The 20,572-nt window shown below is 25.0% G+C and overlaps 1 protein-coding gene across 6 annotated transcripts; it reads right to left on the reverse strand.

Moving 5' to 3' along the window:
• Window positions 1-591: 591 nt before the first annotated feature.
• Window positions 592-9,332, reverse strand: LOC130983199 (MADS-box protein AGL42-like). Of its 6 annotated transcripts, none has more exons than XM_057907391.1 (8): window positions 9,277-9,332; window positions 8,303-8,496; window positions 5,102-5,177; window positions 4,347-4,408; window positions 4,126-4,225; window positions 4,000-4,041; window positions 3,831-3,872; window positions 592-1,200 (listed from the first exon to the last, which is right to left on the reverse strand). In XM_057907391.1, exons 2-8 carry the CDS (start codon window positions 8,485-8,487, stop codon window positions 1,069-1,071), a joined length of 639 nt encoding a protein of 212 aa, XP_057763374.1. In that variant the 5' UTR covers window positions 8,488-8,496; window positions 9,277-9,332; the 3' UTR covers window positions 592-1,068. The 6 variants fall into 6 exon arrangements, with proteins under 6 accessions (XP_057763374.1, XP_057763376.1, XP_057763375.1 ...); XM_057907393.1 differs by lacking the exon at window positions 9,277-9,332 and adding an exon at window positions 9,239-9,258; XM_057907392.1 differs by lacking the exon at window positions 9,277-9,332 and adding an exon at window positions 9,092-9,231.
• Between the last annotated feature and the right edge of the window lie 11,240 nt (window positions 9,333-20,572).

Here is a 20,572-nt window from a genome sequence, read left to right on the forward strand (position 1 = left end):
CCGAAAAAAAAAAAGTGAACGATGATTTGATTAGTAGTAGAACATTATTTTCAACTGAAGGCAATACTATTTATAACACTCTCACTACCAAAATGTCACGCTTCCGATTGTGCCACTCTAATAACAACAACCTCTATATATAATAATAATAATAATAATAATAATAAATAGGAGCTTTCGCTGAAAACCATTTTAACTTTTCCATGAAAAAACTGAAAATATTTTTTCTTTTATTTGTGCATACGTAAATACAAATGGCTAGTAGCATACGTTTACCGTCCGAGTGACCGTACATTTCAATTATTATATGTCTTTTTTGAGGTGGAAAAACATAGGAAGATTTCAGGAATAAAGTTTGTCAAGAAATCATTCTCCTTGTAACCAGATTGATGATGTAGATAACAAGCTTCTTGCTATCATTATTGTCCCCGTGAAAGGAATATTTTCAAACACCCCATATCATCATCATGAATGACACACAAATTAAATCTCAATCTTAGTATATCTATTTAGTGAACAAACATTAATAATTCTGTCTTGCTTCAAGGGTTGCCAAAGTATACAGAGAGAGAGAGAGAGAGAGAGAGAGAATATATAATGGACGTGACAAATAATATAATCATCATGTAAGCATACACATATAGGTACATACAATAATACGATACAACACACCTTGTTTTTATTATGTCTGTCCTTGGTTACTTAAAACTTACAACAAGAATAGGGAAGAAATCAACACAGACCTAGGTAACAACAATGAAAAATTTTAGCAAATAATAAACGCGGCATATATATATATATACTACATTTTTTCTTCATCACAAGGAAATGAAAGCATGATATATGACACATTATTGAGGATGATCTTCTTTTCTTCCAAAATGATAGTACAATACTAGTGAATTAATATAATATGTTGCACTAGCACTACACGAAAAACCGGCAGATTGCAGCGGTTCTGAGAGAATTTCGTAGCGGTTTGAACCGCCACAAAACGGCTTGGCGGCAGTTAGTCACCCGCGACTAGATTGGGCGCCGCTAAACAGTTTAGGGTAGTGTAGCTAGCGCCTAGCGCCATTCAGGAAGTCCAATGAACAATTCAGTCTCCACAAGAACAGAACTTTGGTTACTTGGACTAGGGGATAATGTTGCGCCTCTCTGTTTGCCCCATTGCTCTTCTGATTTTTTTCTTTGCACACACTATGCCATCAACAAAAATAGTTTGTTGCACTTATCATAAATTTGGATCTAATAATAGCCAATCATGATCTTAGTCCTACAACTCCTAGCTAAAAATACACACACAAAAAAAAATTCATTATTTTGCTAAAAAATAATTGACTATTCCAGTGACTTATTTTGTTAAAAATGTGTGAAACATATAAATACACAAATACATATAGAATGATATTTAATATTTACAGAACATTTTTGAATAACAAATACGAAGTTTTTTCTTTTCATGTGGAAATATAATAATTTGAAAAAAATGTAAACACTATCACTACGTTATTGGGTTTAGGTCTTGGGCCTACAATGTAATAGAGCATTTCTTTAGTTAAAGGTTTTATTTTTCACGCAGCTTATCAAAATTCTCTTTTGAAAAAAATAACTTCTTAAAACTGTAATATATATATTCGATGAATCAAACGATAAATAACTTTCAATAAATACATTTGATGAAATAAATTTCATAGTTTAAATTGATTATAATAGACATAGAAAGAGAATTTTGAACCCAAATGAAACTTGATCACAATAAATTAACGGATAAAGTATATATTTTGTCTAAAAATTTGAAAAAAAAATTAAAAAATACACTAGACGTTTAATTTATTTTAATTTTATTTCTAATATTTTAAATATTTTTTAATTACATTTTTAGATATTAACACTATTAACAGAGATACTGCCTTGACAATTGTGTGAAAACAACCCTCTCAATCTAGGAATGTAAAATTGTCCAGGATATAATTAAACAAATCATCATGAGTAATATTGAAACCAAAGATCAATAATAAAATTAAAATAAAATATAAACATTGAAGACAAATTAAAATAGAATATACTATTCAATAAAGTTTTTGATAATATCCTTTATTGAGACTCATTTTAATATAATAATATCTTTTATTGAAAATATTTTTTTTATAAATACTATAAAATTTTAGAAAATTAGATAAAAAATATTTTAAAAATTATAACTTTTATTATATAAAAATCACTTGAATACTTTTAAAAATAATTTTTATATAATTTACTAATAAGACTATATAATACTTAATTAGTTGTCATAATCACATGTTTGTTAGCAAATTATTAAAAGTATTACTAAAGAAATTTTTAAAGGCATCAAAGCTATTTTTATGTATTAAACATGATACATTTTTTAAGAAGAATATGTGGTACTTATCATAATTTTTTTAGTAAAAATATTATTGTATTAAAATAAATCTCAATAAACCTGGTATATTTTAAAAATATTATCAATATATTTTTTATTTAAAAAATAATAGAGTAATAAATTCTATTTTTATCCTCAATATTCACATTTTATCTTTAACATTTAGGTTCAATTTTTCCTTTTATATTTCAATATATTTCAATTATATTCCTTAGTTGGATAACAAATAACATGACAATACTACCCTGACATGTTAATAGCTGAGAGTTACCCCATTTTAGTGACATGTCAGCATATAATTGTCACAATAGCATCTCTATTAATAGTGTTAACCCTCAAATAGAGGTACAAACGGGCCGAAACTCGTCAGCTTAGCCCACATAACCCATTAAAAAAGACGGATTTGACTGAAAATTTGAGATCGCTAAACTTAAAAAGTCTGTCTAACTTGTACCGCTTAATCCGTGGATTTTGATAGGACATGGCAGGCTTCCCCACCGAACCAGACGTCTTTTTGGTCAAGGCCATTTTTTTTATAAATTTTTACGGTGTTATTGATCTACAAGAGGTTGTGGATAATTAAAAATGTTCTAAATTATATTTTGGATTATATTTTATATTTGATTGATTATAAACTTAAAGAATGTTTAATTATATATTTTGAACAATGTTTATATTTTGTTTCAAAAAACTTTATAATTATATATTTTGAACAATGTTTATATTTTGTTTCAAAAAACTTTATTTATAATTATGTTTATTACATATTTATAATTATAAAGATTTTATTATTTGTAAATTTAGAAATTAAAACTTTTTTTTGTCTTTAAAAATTATAAATTTATTCAAATAGTTGAGAAATTATATATATTATTTAATATTTAATAATTCATAAAAAAAAAAAGAGATTTGGCAGGCCTGCCATCTTGCAGGTTCTCTCGATTGCCACCCCTACCCTCAAAGGTATAATTGAAACATATTTAAAATGTTAGAAACAAAATTGAAACAAATTAAACGTTACAGATATTTTGAAAATTTTAGAGACAAAAATTATACTTTTTAATATGAGAATAAATTTAAATATTTATTAATATATAAATATATATTATATATTTTAATTTTAATAAACACAGACCAACTTTAAAAAATATTTTCTTAAGTGCTTTCAAAATCAACCATACTAAATATATACAAAAATAAGCTACTAAAATCATTAAAAATAGATTAAACTACATATTTATTTATATATAAATACATAAAACCTGATTTAATAACGAATTTTTAGTGTAAACATAATATTTTTGTTTCAAAATACTTCTAACTTGTATTATTTTTTTTATTTACCAAACACAATAAAATTATAAATACCTTTCTAAATAAATTTGTCAAACCAGCTATAAATCATGAAAAGAAAATGGTAACTCACCATTTCAGTTAATTTGGCATTCTCTAGGAGCAAATCCTTCTCCTGGATTCAATACATAAAAATGTGTCAGATGTCCACCATGAAACCTAATTAAAATAATTTATATAACATTTCTTTTAATTCTTTAAAGATGTATCATTTAATTTGCATCCAAACTAAGCTCAGGTACCTTATTTTGTAGTTGTTCAATATGCTCTCTATAAAGCTGAGCCTGAAAATACATTAAATTAAATTAAGAACGTCTTGTTCTTGTATATATATATAATATAATATAATGTTGTGAATTATTAATGACCTTTTTGAGCCTAATGTTTTGCAAGCTTGACACAAGCTGATTCTCAATTCCAACGAGTTCATCAAATGAACAAGAGCTCAGGCCCTGTCCCATTAGCTTCCTATCAAATTCAAACAATGAATTAAAATTTCATGGCACACCAAATATTAATGAATATAATACTCAGTGTTAGAATATGAACAACAGCAATAAACGGATTAGTATATAAACACAGGATTGACCTTTGAGAAAGCTCAAGAAGTTCAATCTTCTTAGCCAAGCTTGGGGGATCAAATTCCAATTGCTGCATGTCAAAGCATAAAACAATTTTATTACAATCCATTATAATTTAATTTTTACTATATATAAAATATTTTTAATATTACTTTCTCTTTCCATTCATAATTCTATTCTTCTAACTTTTTTTTTATTTATAATGAAAAAATTAATTAATAACTTCTTAAAACTAAAAATGTAACAAAAATAAAAAAATAAAAAATAATCAGATAATTTAAGAAGGAGGAAGTATAATAATACAAAACAGCCACATTAATAAATTTATTTACTCTAGATGCCAATAAACTCTTATACCGTCTAATGAAACTACTACTTCTAAAAACTTAAATTGACGAAAAAATACATAAATAGTTATATCTTTAATAATCACAAAAAATTAATGGCATGGCATGACATGAATATCATATATATTGATCGGGTCGTGTGTTATTAATAATCTTCACTTTCTTATCAAATCAAATGTGCTACGAATATCAATATCACATGCTTATTACTTATTAGGAGTAGCTAGCTGCTAGCTCCAAATAGTTGTCTTGATGAAATATATAGGTTTTCATGCTACAAATAAATAAAACTATATATTATAAAATAGTCCTGAAATTTTAGAAGAACTAAAAGGTATTATAGTCAATATATATTATATATATTGGTAAATGGTAACTTAATTATTATACCATTATAGATATTCTCTTTACTATACCTGGAATTCTCCAATATTATTGATACGACCATCATCTGCTACATATTGACGGTAGCGTTCCAAAAGTTGTTCCATGCTGAAACATTTCAAAGAAATTAAAAATATATACTGTGAGTTGTTAATATTAGTGCAAAATTAAAGGTAGCTATTGAAAACAAAGCAATCAGAACGTTATATTATTCATTAATGTCAGCAAAAAACTTTGCAGCCATTCCTATGATGAAGATGAAGATATACAGTTAATTAATATGATTAAAAAAAAAAATCTCCAAGTTCAGGTTAATCCATTTTTTCTCCATGAATGTTATGAGATACAAAAGTTGGAGCATAAAATGTGAAAATAAGGATTATATTATTACAGCATGAGTTGAAAAAACAGGGATCTATTGACCCACCATGCACTAAATGACCTAAACCTATTGGATTAACCTGTTTACTTGCTATAATAATTAGGGCTAAATCTAAATGTGTAGATTCTAACCTTTTAATAAAAAAAAAGAAAACTAGCCTTTTACATTCAAGATCTGTGATTTATCACATCTTATGGGTTAATTTTTTATTTTCAAAAATTAATATTAAATGCTTAAATATAACATTTAAATTACAAAAAAAGAAAATCAATTCACTGAGGAAAAATAACTACTCATAAATACACATTGAAAATGTATGAAACGTTTAAATATATCCAATTACATGATAACTGATTTGGTGATTCATTTTTATTATAATATTATGTTTTAAAAAATATATATGTTCCACCTATCATACAGAAAATAGTCTGACTATATGAGTTGAATTTCAGACAAAAACAAGGAGAAATTAATCAGATTTAATTTTATATTCCTCTAAAGTAAATATGAATACTTTAGCCTTGCATTTAAGTACATATATACTATCTAACAAAATTTCCTCCATTCAATTAACAAAAGAAAACATAATACAATAAAAGAGAAGCAAATAAATGAAATATGCATGTGCTTCAACTTCAAGACTACAAAGCCTACATTGCAACACTTAGATTATATAGCCTCTTAATTGAAGATCTATTGAGATAGGAAATGTATATGTCAAAACCCTAGATTTGGAAATCTTGCTGCTACATACCCATTGTAGGCCTATCTACACCCACTATTCTATTTCTATTGTATGATTTTTTGAAGATATTATAGCTTCATAGAACTTCTTCATTGCTACTAAGTAGCAGAGCCAAAATCAAAACACACAATGTAGTACGGAACTGAATTAATAGTGAGTTAAAAAAAAAAGATAGCTACAATATCTTCCCAGTTCCTAGGTTAGGAAAAGACATATATACATTGATCTTAATAAATTATAGGAAAACTTTAAAGTGTACAAGTATACTCGTGTTTCAATAATTTTTAATCGTTGATCTTAATTACAAAAAATATATATAAGATATAATTAAGATCAACAGTTAAAAATTACTAAAACACTAGTATACTGATATACTTGAAATTTTTTCTAAATTATATTAAAAAAACAAATGTTTAAAGAAAGAAATTTAGAATGAGCAAAGTTGGTCATGGGAAAAATAAACCGCATGAACACATGGCAGCACCTGAACATGTTCCCCCCTTTCTTGTTCTGCCAAAACTCCCACCATGTATGTCTCAATTAGTATTCGAAAGACGTGATGAGAATGCAATTTCCTGAACTATTATCATAAAATATGCGGATAATTGTACTATAGTTCTGTGAATTACTACTTTAGTTAGTGTTTTTTTTTTATATTCAAGAAGTAATAAGAGACGAGAACAAAGGACAAAAGAGATTAGTTTACAAGTTCATTGCATTTCTATTTTCATATTTTTTAAAGAATTTTGTAAAAAATAAAATAAAATAAAATAAAATATATAATTTTACAGTTTTTTATTTAATATTTTTTCACAAAGTATTAAAAAAAAAATTACAAATACAAATCAATCAGACTTTTAGTCCATGTTAGTTTTTGAAGTAGTTTGGTGTTGTATATCCTATGGAATGGTAGAATTTTTTACTTTCTTTTTCCCCTTTTTAATCTACATTTTCCTTCTCTTGTAAGCATTGTTATATATTATTTATGTTTATTATTTAAAAGTTTAAATTTTTTGGACAAATAACTTCATAATATGTTAAAATTTCTATAATTAAAAAATAACGTTTAATCATTGTTACTCTCAGTTTAATTTTAAATAAAAATAAAATTGTTACTCTCATTTTTTTAAACAAAAAATAGAATTTTAATATAAAACAAAAAAGACCTATCCATAATTCACTTTTCAACTTAAAAACTCAAGAGACTCTTGCATGTGTCTCTTTAAAATAAATAATTTCATAATAATAAGGATCAATGATAATCTAGCAAATTATAGGGGAGAAAAGAAAAAAAATAACAAGAAAAGTTGTGTATATATTATATAAGGTTACTTACCCCTTACTTTTAAGAGTAGGTCAGATTATTATTATTGGCTTGTGGTGATTTCAACAATGTATATATTGGAATGCAGCACTTGTTATATTTAGGATAAAGATATAATTAGTACAGAGCAGATTGCAGAACTTAACTCAACATCAATGAAAATAGGTCATCTTAGGTTTTTTTTTTTTTCTCAAGTATTGTTGCAAAAGGTGATGATCTTTTGTAATACAATATATCTTTGCTCTTCACATATTTTTTTCTTAATCTCACTTAAAACATGTATAATGAAAAATACACTATATAATATCTTAGAAAAAAATTTAAAAAACCATTTTTTTGACCTTATTTGATTAGGAGAGCATTGAAATAATTACATAGCAGAGTATTCCAAGTTCCAACTTATTCAGCAACCAAATGCAAAGTACTACAACTCAGCAAGTGTTGAGTATTTCTAAATTAGTGTATATACTTTTGTAATTACCAGTAGTAGTTAGCTTACCATAAACGGAAAGCCACACACTTTTTTTCAATGAGATCCATGTTCTTTGATCATCAAATCTAGGTAGTTTAATTTGAGGAAGACTTAGCACAAGTCACAACAAAACACATGTATCATAGTTTGAGCAAATTAAAGTAAGCCTTTAGTTTCTCCAAGATTAAACCATATAATATATAAGTAGTAGTATTGTACTAATTAATTAGGAGAAGAATAAAAAGAATGAAACACTAACAAAATGAATCTTGATGAAGCAAGAAAATAAAGTGATTAAGTAAGGGCTTACTCTGAAGTACTTGAGTATTCAAAGAGCCTCCCACTTTGTGAAAAGATTATAAGAGCAATTTGTGCATCACAAAGAACAGAAAGCTCATGTGCTTTCTTTAGAAGCCCACTCCTCCTCTTTGAAAACGTTACTTGACGGCTTGTTGCATTCTCTATCCTTTTCATCTCAATCTTTCCTCTCACCATCTTCTTCTTCTACAAAACCCCCACAAAATAAAAAATTAATTAAATTATTAAAAAATTAACTAAGAAGCTAGCTAGGTTGTAGGTTGTTCATTTATTCAAAAAAGAAAAAGAAAAAGAAAAATCCCTTTCAAGCACAAACTATGGAGGTTGTAGAAGGAGGTTGGAAAAAGAGAACACACATGCAATTGTTGGAAATTATTAAAGCTTCTCAGAAAGGTTCCCTTCTGCTCTCTCTCTCTCTTTCTTTCACACAGGATCGGAGAAAGAAAGCTAGGGTTTTTATTTATATTCCTAGCAGCTATAGCTAGCTATATATGAAGCTGGAAACATATATGCTTGAATTTGCAATGGAATGGACAGTGAGAACCCACAATCCAGATAAAACAGAAGTAAAGATTCTATTTTTATCAAAAACAGTGGTACCCACAAGCTCCAAAATGAGATTATGGAGACATTAACCCAGGGGAAAATATCAAACACTGTACAAAAATATGATGAACAGCCCAGAAAAAAAAGATACTTGGAAAGCTTCACACTTTAAAATGGAGTATCTGTTCATATGTACAAAGAACAGAGGAATTATTGAGAGGGAATATGTTATTACTATAAATAGCTCAATTAGGAAATGAAAATAGCACTAATCAGGAACCCTAGAGAGAGAGATAGATTCAAAGTTGGAGCAGACATGGATTTAATTAATAAATAAAGCCATAAATAATCAGCAGGTAGCTACTTATTATTTGGCCCTCACACACTTTTATTTCCTCATTCACACTTTTGGTATCATACCAGAAGTTGGTGGATGCCCCATTTGGTAAAAACAAGAAAAGTTAGGGCACAAAATATACAACCTTCTGTAATTCAAAGCACAGAAAGCCAAAACTCACTCCATTATTATTATTAGAGGGATGAAATTTGATAGACCCATAGAGATCTTTTTTTTTTAATCAGTGTAAGTATTTAAGAAAATTAATATAATATGATATCAGAATTTGTATGATTTAAAAGTTTATACTTTATTTTTATTATATAAAAAATAATATAAAATAAATAAAAGATTTTTATAAAAAATTTTCAAGTAAATCTCCAAAAAAATTCTTGTCCGAGAGAATGTGATCAACTGTTAATTATTAATATGTTTCTCCCTATCTACTTAAATTTTTTAAAAGTAATATAATGTAAAATGAATTATAATAAAAAAAAATCTGAAACATGAAAATAAACATAATCTCGCTCTCTCTCTAGCTTTTTTTTTTTTTTTTGGATCGGACAACTCTTGTAATTATAGCCTTAATTAGACCTGAAGATAAAATAATGGTTTCGTTGACGCGTTATTTTGAAGGGTAATTAACAACCATATTTATCAAAGGACGGATTCGTAAGTTTACGATATTAATTAAAAATAAATTATGTTATTATTTTGTTAATATTAATATTACATAATCTTTTGATAACAATTATTAAGATTATCCGTTTGGGAAGTTTTAAAATGTTTTTACAATACATCTTTTAAAAACTTAAAAGACTTTTAACTTTTTAATTGTCGTAAAATTATTTAGTGTAAAAATTTAAGATTTTATGCCATTAGATAGATACATATGAATGATAATATCTTTAGCATATCGTTTACCCAAAAAATATTTTTGATCTTGAAGGTAAACTTCTTTTTTAGTCTTTTCATCTATTTTTGTTTGTTTTTTTGCTATAAATTTTTGTAGTATTACAAAAATTAAATTCTAAAATAATGTTTAGTGATAAAAACTCTATTAGCGCGTACTTATTAAAAAAGTTGTTTTTATAATTGACGTATGTTTTGTTAACCCACCTATAAGAACTATATTTTAACTTTTTTTTAGAGAATATCCAACAATAGTTTTTATTGAATGAATAATTGATCCAAATCCTAAGAACAATAATGCTTTTGAATAAGTATGAATAATTAAATGAAATAGAGCAGCTCGAGAAGATCTCATACCTAGAGCTAACATCATATAATCCAATTGAGGCACAATAGCTATTAAACGATTACTCTAGTTTACTAGAGATATTGATATCCTTTTTTTAGCTCGATGAAAATTTGATTCTTTTCCTAAAGATTCTTTCAAATAGAAATAAAGAACAAAGTAACTAGAAAAAACAAACGTATATTTGTAAAAATACTCCTTTTCTATAAGGATCATCTAAAAAGTAAAGCATTTTCAATATATTCATACAGAAAGGCTGACATAGATGTTATGGGTTAGCGAAATTTTTTTCCCATGTTCCATATTTCCTCTTTTCTGAATCCCTTCCGTAAAGGAGCCAAATGAAACAAAAGTTTCACGTTCGGTCTTGAATTAGAGACGTTAAAAAAAAGATAAATAAACGTCGACTATAACCCCTAACCTTCCAAGCTAACAATGCGAGTTCGATTTCCACTACCCGCTTTTATCTTATTTCCTTTTTTTTTAAATTAGAATAAAACGTGGAATAAAATAAATACATTTTTTTAGTAAAATTTTTATCAAATAAAAATATTATGTATACACTAAAAATTAGTTATTAAATTAATTATTATATATTTATATATAAATATATGTGTTGTTTATTTTATTTTTAATGTATATTTTATTTTTTAATATATATTTTAAATTATGATTAATTTAATAACTTTAGTGTATACATAATATAATTAGTCATTAAATTATTTATCATAAAAATCTTAACTATTAGAGAAAAATAAATAAATAGTTATATATCTAGTTTACTAATAATAAGAAAATCCATACCTTTAATATTTTAACAAGTAATTCTAGAAAAATATCTTGCAAGATTCTTTTAAATTACGTGTTAGTTAAACTCTTAATAATATTATTGCTATTGTTGGTATAAGTATCATGTTTTTTTATTAATAAGAAATTCTATTGGTTTAATCCAATATATATTTAGGAATAAACCACTAAAATTAAAATATTCTCGAATAATCAAATCATTAACAAAAGAATTTTTAAATTTGTTATGAATAAAAATATCTTTAAAATATGACAAAAATATTAAATTAATTTAGATGTGGACATACGATATATTAAATAGTTTAATTAAACACATTAAATTATTTAATATTTTTAATTATCATCTTTATATATACGAACATACTTTACTTGAATAATTATATTTAAATTTTTTTATAATAATATATAATATATTAAAATTTTATATTTAAAATAATATTTCGTAGGGTTGACAATATTGATATAGTAAAATAGGATTTAGACTCAATTTTAATTATATTTACAAATTTAAAATCTTTCTAAAATTTAAGTCTATTAAAAAAATTTCAATTCTAATCCTACTCACACTTTAAATTTCTCATCTAACCCATGCTTAGTCATAATTGCAAAAAATTAATGTGTTCTTTGTTTATATATTAGTTTATTTCAAGTAATATTAATAAAAAAATACATTATAATATTAATTGAAGTAGTTGGTTCAACAATTTGATGAAATTATTAAAAGGAGAGGATATGGATTTGATTTCCATCAAGTTTATTATATATGTATAATAATTTTTAATTATATACTATAATATATTAGATATATAAATAAGACGGGTAAGATTAGGTTTAAATTTGCATTTAATTCTATTCATAACTCAACATACGCACTTTATTCTTAATATGATTCGTAATAGATCAAATTATTAATCCTACTTGTACAAATTAAATTAAATTGAATACCCACGAATAAAATTAATATTGCTAACCCACAGTATTTAGCAAAATAATTTATAAACACACAACATATAATTAAAATAAAAAGACCATTTGAAAACATAATAAGTTACAATATTTTGTATAATCGTTTCATATTTAAAGTCACTCTTAAGTTGTTACATTTTTCTTATGGATATATTAAAGATATTTTATGTTGTTGATTACTATTTATATAAAAAATTTTTTTGACTTGATTTGATAAAGTCTTTTAAAAAAATGTTTGTATTTTTTAAAAATAGAAAACGTCGTTTTGTAGTTCTTAAAAGTTATGGATATTTTTAAAAATATTTAGAGAGAATATTTTTAAAGTTGATTTGTATTTATTAAAATAAAAAAATCTTACATAATTTTATATATTAATAAATATCTAAATTTATTTTTATATTTATGTTCATGATCTTTTTAAAATCTAAAAATTATTTTGTGAAATATAATTGTTACTGATTATACTTATTGAAAATTAAATTTATTTTAATTTATTAAATATAAATGCTATAATTTTAAATTTTTTTTAGAAAATCAATTTTAATAAACTACTCTCGAAAAACAAAAATTTTATCAATCGAAACCTTTACATAAAGACGCAAAAATTTATTATCTAACAATCTTTCATCATCATCTACATAAAAATAATTTACCGTGATTAGTCACTTTTTAAGTTTTTATGTGTCCGCAAACTATATTCTCCTGCCTTTGATTTGGAAATTTTATGAAAGATGCTGTAGTAACTATTTGAAGCAAAATAATTTGAAAAAGTTTGTGCAATGTTTTTGAATAAAACATGAGTGGTTAAATAAAAAAGAGGGACTTATTAATTGATTAATTAATATTAATATAGTACCCCAAAAGACGCATCATTGTTGAATGGAGTGGCGAGCATCCAACAAGAAAGGACCAAAGACAGAGAACATAGTCACGTGGTTCTCCTTCCATGGCGCGTCAAATCGCATACTTTTTGTTTTGCCATTTTTGTATGCAAAAATTAATTATCAATCAACCTTTTTATTTAATATTACGTTTTTGTATTTTATTTGGGTATTTTGTTAGCAAGTTAACTTGAATATTTACTTATATTTTGCTGATTTGCCAACAAAATAAATATAAATGATAGTTTACAAATATGAATTTAATTTTGATATACAATTAGTATCAAATAAATTTATATGTATATTCAATTATGTAATACTAAATTAATAAAAATAATTATTTTTTATATTTTATATGGGAGATCATCCAAAAATTAAATATAATTAAATAATTATATAAAATATTTTATATTATTAATACATTAAAATTATATTCTTACACATATTTCGTTGATTTATAACTAAATTAGATGCACTGTATTATCTCTGTATATAGGCATCTTAATAAAATTAAAATTCTAACAACTTATTGACATGTTTTGATAATGTCCATTAGTTAAGATTATCTATATTAGATTTTTTGTTTAACTTTTATACATTTGTTTTGTTTATACAATAAATGAATAGAAACTTGCAATTTTTAATTTTCGAACACAAACTTTCTACATTTAAAAATCTTAATTAGCTAAATCCTAACTTTACTTAAAGTAAAAGCAAGTTAACAGTGCATGTCCTCATTTATTTTCCTCTCTATTAACTATAAAAATAGATATCAATAAGAAAAATTTTTCATTTTGTATTTTAGTTCAAATTCAATTTTTTTTTTACAAATTATGAATCCAAAATAAAAAAGTTAATGATTTTTTAAAATGGATATTTCGATATTTTAAAATGCACCGAACATGCATCTCTCTAAGATAGCATAGGATCGGAACTCAAAATTAAGAATTTTCAAAGTTAATGACCTCATTTATTTTACTCTTTATTTCAGAATAAAAAATGTAAATGAACTGTTAAAAAATAAATAATGGCATACTGCAATACAGCTAATTAATAATTCTATTATATGAATAATATTATATGACTAATAAAATTTATTATTAGTTAAAATTTAACTAATTTTATATACTAAAAATTAAATTTTAACTCAAAATTTTAGCTAATATTAATAAAAAATAATGACTGCTAATATTTCTCATGCCGTATTTATATATCTTGCCAAAATTTCTAACATGTATTTTTCTGTCAATACAAAAAATGCACAAATAATAAATCTTTGAAAGATTATACAAATTAGAAAGATAATTAAATTTTATTTAGATAAAAAATCCTATAAATATATAATTGCTGTTGCTTCTCTGAAGTGATAATAATTAATTTCATGGTATACCAATAAACACAAAATATAATAAAATAATTATTAATTAAAGTGATTGCAGTGCATTCAAAGTCATTGGGTCTACCACACATCACTTCGTCAAATAATGTTATACATTTATGCTCTTAGTGTGTTTTTCATTTTCATTTTTCATTGGGTAATTTGTATCAAAATGACTCGTCCTTAAATGTTTTATATCAAGTAAAAATGTATGGTATTTGTTGTTATTTAAATAAATTTTAATTTTTATTTATTATATTTTATATTAATGATTAAAATTTAAAATTAAAGTATGTTATTTTTATTTATATTTTTTTATCATTAATAATAAATTAACTTAAAAATATTATATTTTTTATTTTCTTCATAGCACATTAACATTTGTCGTAGACTAAAGTTATAATTAGGTTTACGAAGATTTTGACTTCGAACCAAGAAAAATAGAATACCAATTAAATATTTAAAAATAGTAAACAATAGACATATTATGTCTTTCTATCAATTGATTATGTAAAATTTAACGATGATGTTTATATACACAATTAACTATAATGATGTGTCTTTTTATGAAAAATCACCACGTAAATAATAATAACATTTGAAGCAAAACTTTACTTACTTTATTACAGTTCGTGATAAATAAAGAGCAGTTGATAAGAATTATATGAAAACTCAGTAGATAATGAATGTTTCACTATTTTTCACGTTATTGTTTTTAGAGAAAATATGAGGAGTCAATGTAATTAGTGTACAATGTGTATAATGGAGATATTTTTGAAATTAACATTAAATTATAATTAAATTAATTAATTACAAAATTATTTCCAATTTTTAATACAAAGCAAATAAGGATTCCAAACAGTCACGAACACCTCCAATCGGTCTCCTTCTCCCTCTCTCTCTCCCTCTTCATCCTTTCTCATCTTCCGCACCGCCACATACACCAGCCATCGAAGCCTTCATCAGCTTCGATCATAATTGCAACGCCCAAACTCCTTCGCGCACGTTTTCTCCCCGCTGGCAGCCGTTTCTTCGGTCAGCTCCGGTCCTGCACCGCTCATCCATTGTGTGCGCTCGTCTTTCGGTGCTGGCCTGTTTCTGCGCCAATAACCTGCACAGTGTGCGCTCCTTGCGTCCGCCTGGCTCCTATCTCCTTCGTCAGCCAGTTGAATGCATGACCGTTGGACGGGTCACGGTCGCATTGGTGTTACGGCGGCCCCCTCACACCTACCGTCGTTGTCTTCTCCTCATTTGTTCAAGTTTTTTTTTCATTTTATAGTTATATCAAATCATAAAACTCATGTGTCAAATTAAATTATACATTTTTTTAATAAAAATTAAATTGTTGGATGATCATAGTTGCTTCTGTTCTTTATTCATCTCATTCTTCTATTTTAATGGTCAATTTAAGATGGTCATTTTAATAGGTATACAAATGGTTATTTTAAATTTATGTAGATGATTATTTGATTGGATTGGATTTAGTTATACATAATTAAAATATGTTAGATGTTCCATTCATTAGGTAAGCAGATGATTATTTTTATTCTTAAATGGATGGTTATTTTTACTAAGTGTGAGTGGCGTGTGGCAAGCCAAACAGTAAAGGTAAAGTGGAATGATTATTGATGAAGGTGGGGGTGGTTGTTAGTTGAAAAAGAATAGGGTACTAGAGTGAAATATTTTGGTAAATTGAAAATTTGGATGGTTATTTTTTTAAAATAATTAATTGATTTTTTTGAAAATTTAAAATTTAAAATTTTGAAATTTGAAATTTGATGTGAAATAAGTAAATAATTGAATGAGAATTTTTAAATTTAAGATAATTTGTGGAAGAAAATTGGACTAAATAACTAACTCGTTGTACACATTATCAAGATTTCTCATTATCTTTCTAGCAAAATTCTTATTTTTATGCACTATTCATTAACGAACAAATATAACATATTTATTATTTATTATCATAAAAAATTTAATTTATATGTTTTTCCTAAAAAATTAATTAGTTCCATGTCAAAATGTTCAAAAACCTAATTGTGATTTTAATCTTTCCCTTATTTTGGGTAACTTATCTATAACCCTAACCCAACCCTAATAGAGTGGATATAAACATGTCCATAGCTATTTTTTCCTGACATCATGATGTGCTCTCACACCCATCATCCTTCTTCTGGGATAAGAATGCACCATGCCTTGCCGACACATACAAATCCATTTTGATCTTTCATTCCATTGCTGATTATTTAGCTTTCAAATGGCAACTTCAAAGGTACAACTTGGCGGTGGTGCCATGTGGATGCGGTGTTTCTTTGCTGCCCCACTCTCCAACAATTACACTTCTCTAACTACATCTTGGATCATCATCCACCTCTTTAAGGAGACTTCATATATTTTTTTTTTAAAGGAAGAAAGTAAAGAAAAAACTAATACACTTATAAGTTCATCTCACATTATTGAGATAAAAAATACTATACAGATATAAAAAATAATTACTAAATTAATTATTATACATTTATAAATAAATATTATTTAATTAACTTTTATTATATATTTTATATATATTTTAAAAGTAATTAATTTGATGATTTTATTCTTTGTGTATATATTAATACAATTATATTCAAAATATAATTTCTCAATAAAACAATATTATTTCATAATAAAATGCTATGATTTATTAAATAAAAATGATTTTTAGTTAATATGTAAATCAATTTTAACTAATTTCAAAACAAAACTATATATTTATATTTTTTATTAATTTATGATCTTATTTCATTATAAAGTATAAAAACATTATTTATATGAATATATAACAAGCTATTGAAAATGGCAAGGGTTTAATGGCATAGAAGACCCAAATTGAAGGTGAATCCCGACAAAGAAGATATCTTTAATTTATTTTCTCATCATATCTGAGTGTCAACTCGCACGATATGACATATATAAATTGATGGAAAAGAAAAATAAAAAAATCATAATATAAAAGAATAGTGAGAGACCAATATATTATTTTTATTTATATTTTTATTTTAATTTGTGTTATAATTGATACATCTTCAATAAGTTAAGAATAGTATACTGCCCCACTTTTTTCATTTTGAGAGAGTCAAATTCCATATATATCTCATACCAGCATAATAATACCAACAATGGAAATGACATCTCTACATTAATTACTTTATGACAAAAGGACATATCACATATGAGATTTTGTCATCAACTTTTAATTTAAAGATGCAGATTGGGAATAAAAATCTGTAAATGATTATGATGGCTATTAACTGGGAAATAAATGATGCATATGCAATGCAGTTTTTATTTTCTTCATTTTTTTCCTTCTAAATATAAGTAATGATTAATAATTAATTTGATTTGGTCGAATAATTAATTTATATATCTAATTAAATAAGTGTTAAAGTCTGAATTTTATTTTATATATATAATAATTTATTAATTAATAACAAATTTTTAAATAAAATTTAGATTAATAACAAAAAAAAAAAAATAGAAGGAGTCAATGGTAAAATGATCAGAGTACTGTGGCCTTTGGTGAGAAAAGCTTGTGCAGCTTTTAAGACTGTTAGATGGACGGAAAAGCAATCAAGCATGCTTGCTATATATTGCCGCAGATCTTTTAAATGACAGTGACATGACCATATCACATCACACATTTAAGAAAAAAATATAAAATTACTTTACTAAATTTTATAAAATATTTTATTATATTTTTAATATATCGTATATATTAAAAATTATTATTATATTATTAAAAAATATGTATTTAGAATATAAAAGATCTAAATCCACAATATATATACACTTATTTTTTTCCAGACTTTTCTAATAATTTCAATAATTTTTTTATTTTATTTCAAATATTTAAAAATTAATTTTATTTTTATAGCCTAAATTAATTTTTTTCTCCTCTCTTTTTCTCCTTATTTCTCCCTTCTCTAACTTTTATATAACCACGGTCAACAAAACCAAACCACTATCACTCTTTTTTTCTCCCATCATCACAAACACTACCACATCAACATTTCCTATTTCAACCACCCTTCAGTATCTACTCTTTCTTTGGTACCATTTCTCTAATTGGGTATGTTCTTTTTTATATATTATAGTACGTATATATGTTGATGGCTTCCTGAAGTTTATTTTTTATGAATATGAAATAATTATTACTTGCCTAATTAGGTCATTTATTAGTTATTACTATTGTATGTATGTGCAATCTAAGTGAGTGGAAGTGGTAAGGCCGTTTGTGGCGGCGGAAGAAGAATGTGGTGGTGGTAATAGAGAAATTAGGTCGGAGGAGATGAAAGAATAAAAAAAAAGTTAATATTGAAGAAGATGACGGCAAAATTAGAATATAATTTTGGATTTAGATAGAATTTATGGAAGGAGTAAAATTGAAACTTCTTTCAAATTGTAATAATAAAATTAATAGTTGAGGGTAAAAAATTAACAGAAAAGATAGGAACAAAACTTATTTTAAACGCTTATAATAAATTAAAGTTGTATCAAATTAAACGTTGGAAGTGAGTTTAAATTTTTTTTAAATATTAAGGGAAAAAAAGACATATTTTATCTTATTTATACTGTTTACTTTTTTTTTGTCACATTATTATTTGGTCTTTTCACTGTTTTTTTTTTCCTGGCATATATTTTTTGGGCTTGGCCTTTGAAACCAAAGCACAACTTAAAAAGGAGAAAGCCCAAACATACACAAGACAGGACAGAGCAATGTAGATCCAATCAAGAACAAGCAAGATCACCTCTGACTCGAACAATAATTGCCATTGTTGTCTAATCCATTGGGGTACTTAGGATTTGGAGTTGTCCAATTCACCGACAAAAAAAAAAAACAATAATTGCCATTGATAAGATAAAAGGTAAGAGAGAGAATGAAAAAAAAGTTCTTTTACATAAAAAATTATTAAAGAAAATGCAAATTTTCCTACTCCAAATAAAAATGTTTCCTACTCTTATACATAATAAAATATAGAGAGAATATAGAAAAGGTGAGAGAAAATGATAAATTATGTGGGTCTTACCAGTTTTTGTTTGAATAAAATATAATTCTAGCATAAAATATGTTTACTTTCTGTATTCTATGCTTGTGTATGTGAGTATTGACCAATAAAAATACGATGGATTACTCATCAATAGTATAAATTAGTATTTTTATCCGCAATAATATTACAAAAATATAAATTTTTTAAAATTACAGTCAGTATAAATTATGCATGATACAAAAGATTTATAAAATCAAATTATTTTTATAAAAAAAATTGTAAGTTGGTAAAAATCTCTAACTAAAGTGATCAAAATCTCTGTAGATAAAAAATAAAACAACAAAATTTTTAGTTGTTATTTTTATATTAAAAAATCTAATTTTTTTATTTAAATTATATTATTTTATTAATTTTTTTCTAAAACAAAAAGTAAACAAAAAAATAGAGAATGAGAGAAAAGAAAGAGAAAGATAAAAATAAAGAATGAGAGTGAGAGTGGGAATTTGTTAATTTTGGAAGAAAAACTTTTATTTTAATTGTAATAAAAAATATCAGATGACATATTTTGATTTTTCAAATTACTAATATAAAATATAAATTATATATAGAGTGAAAATGGTAGAGAGAAATAGAAAAATAGAGAGAGGTAGATGAGAAAATTTAGGAAGAGAGTTTATTAATTTTGGAGAAAAATATCTTCTCTCAATTTTAATAAGAAAGTATCATGTGACACATTTGATTATTAAATTAAATAGTAATATATGATACATAATATAGGTATATTTCAATTTCAATTTTAATATTTTAATTTTAATTTTAATACAATTAAAGAATGTCATGTTGCACATTTTTATTATCAAATTAGTAATTAATTATTGATGTTGATAATGATATATAAAATAGATAGAGTGGTTGAAGGAATGAGAGAGATAGAAAAAGGAAGAAGGATGACGGGAGAACTCTTTAATTTTGGAGGGAAAAATTTGATTTCAATTGCAATGAGAGAGTGACATGTGACACATTTTGGTTGTAAAATTAGTATGGAGGAAGGAAAGAACTCTCTTTAAT

Source organism: Arachis stenosperma, chromosome 5, assembly GCF_014773155.1.
Source record: "Arachis stenosperma cultivar V10309 chromosome 5, arast.V10309.gnm1.PFL2, whole genome shotgun sequence".
Lineage (NCBI taxonomy): Eukaryota > Viridiplantae > Streptophyta > Magnoliopsida > Fabales > Fabaceae > Arachis > Arachis stenosperma.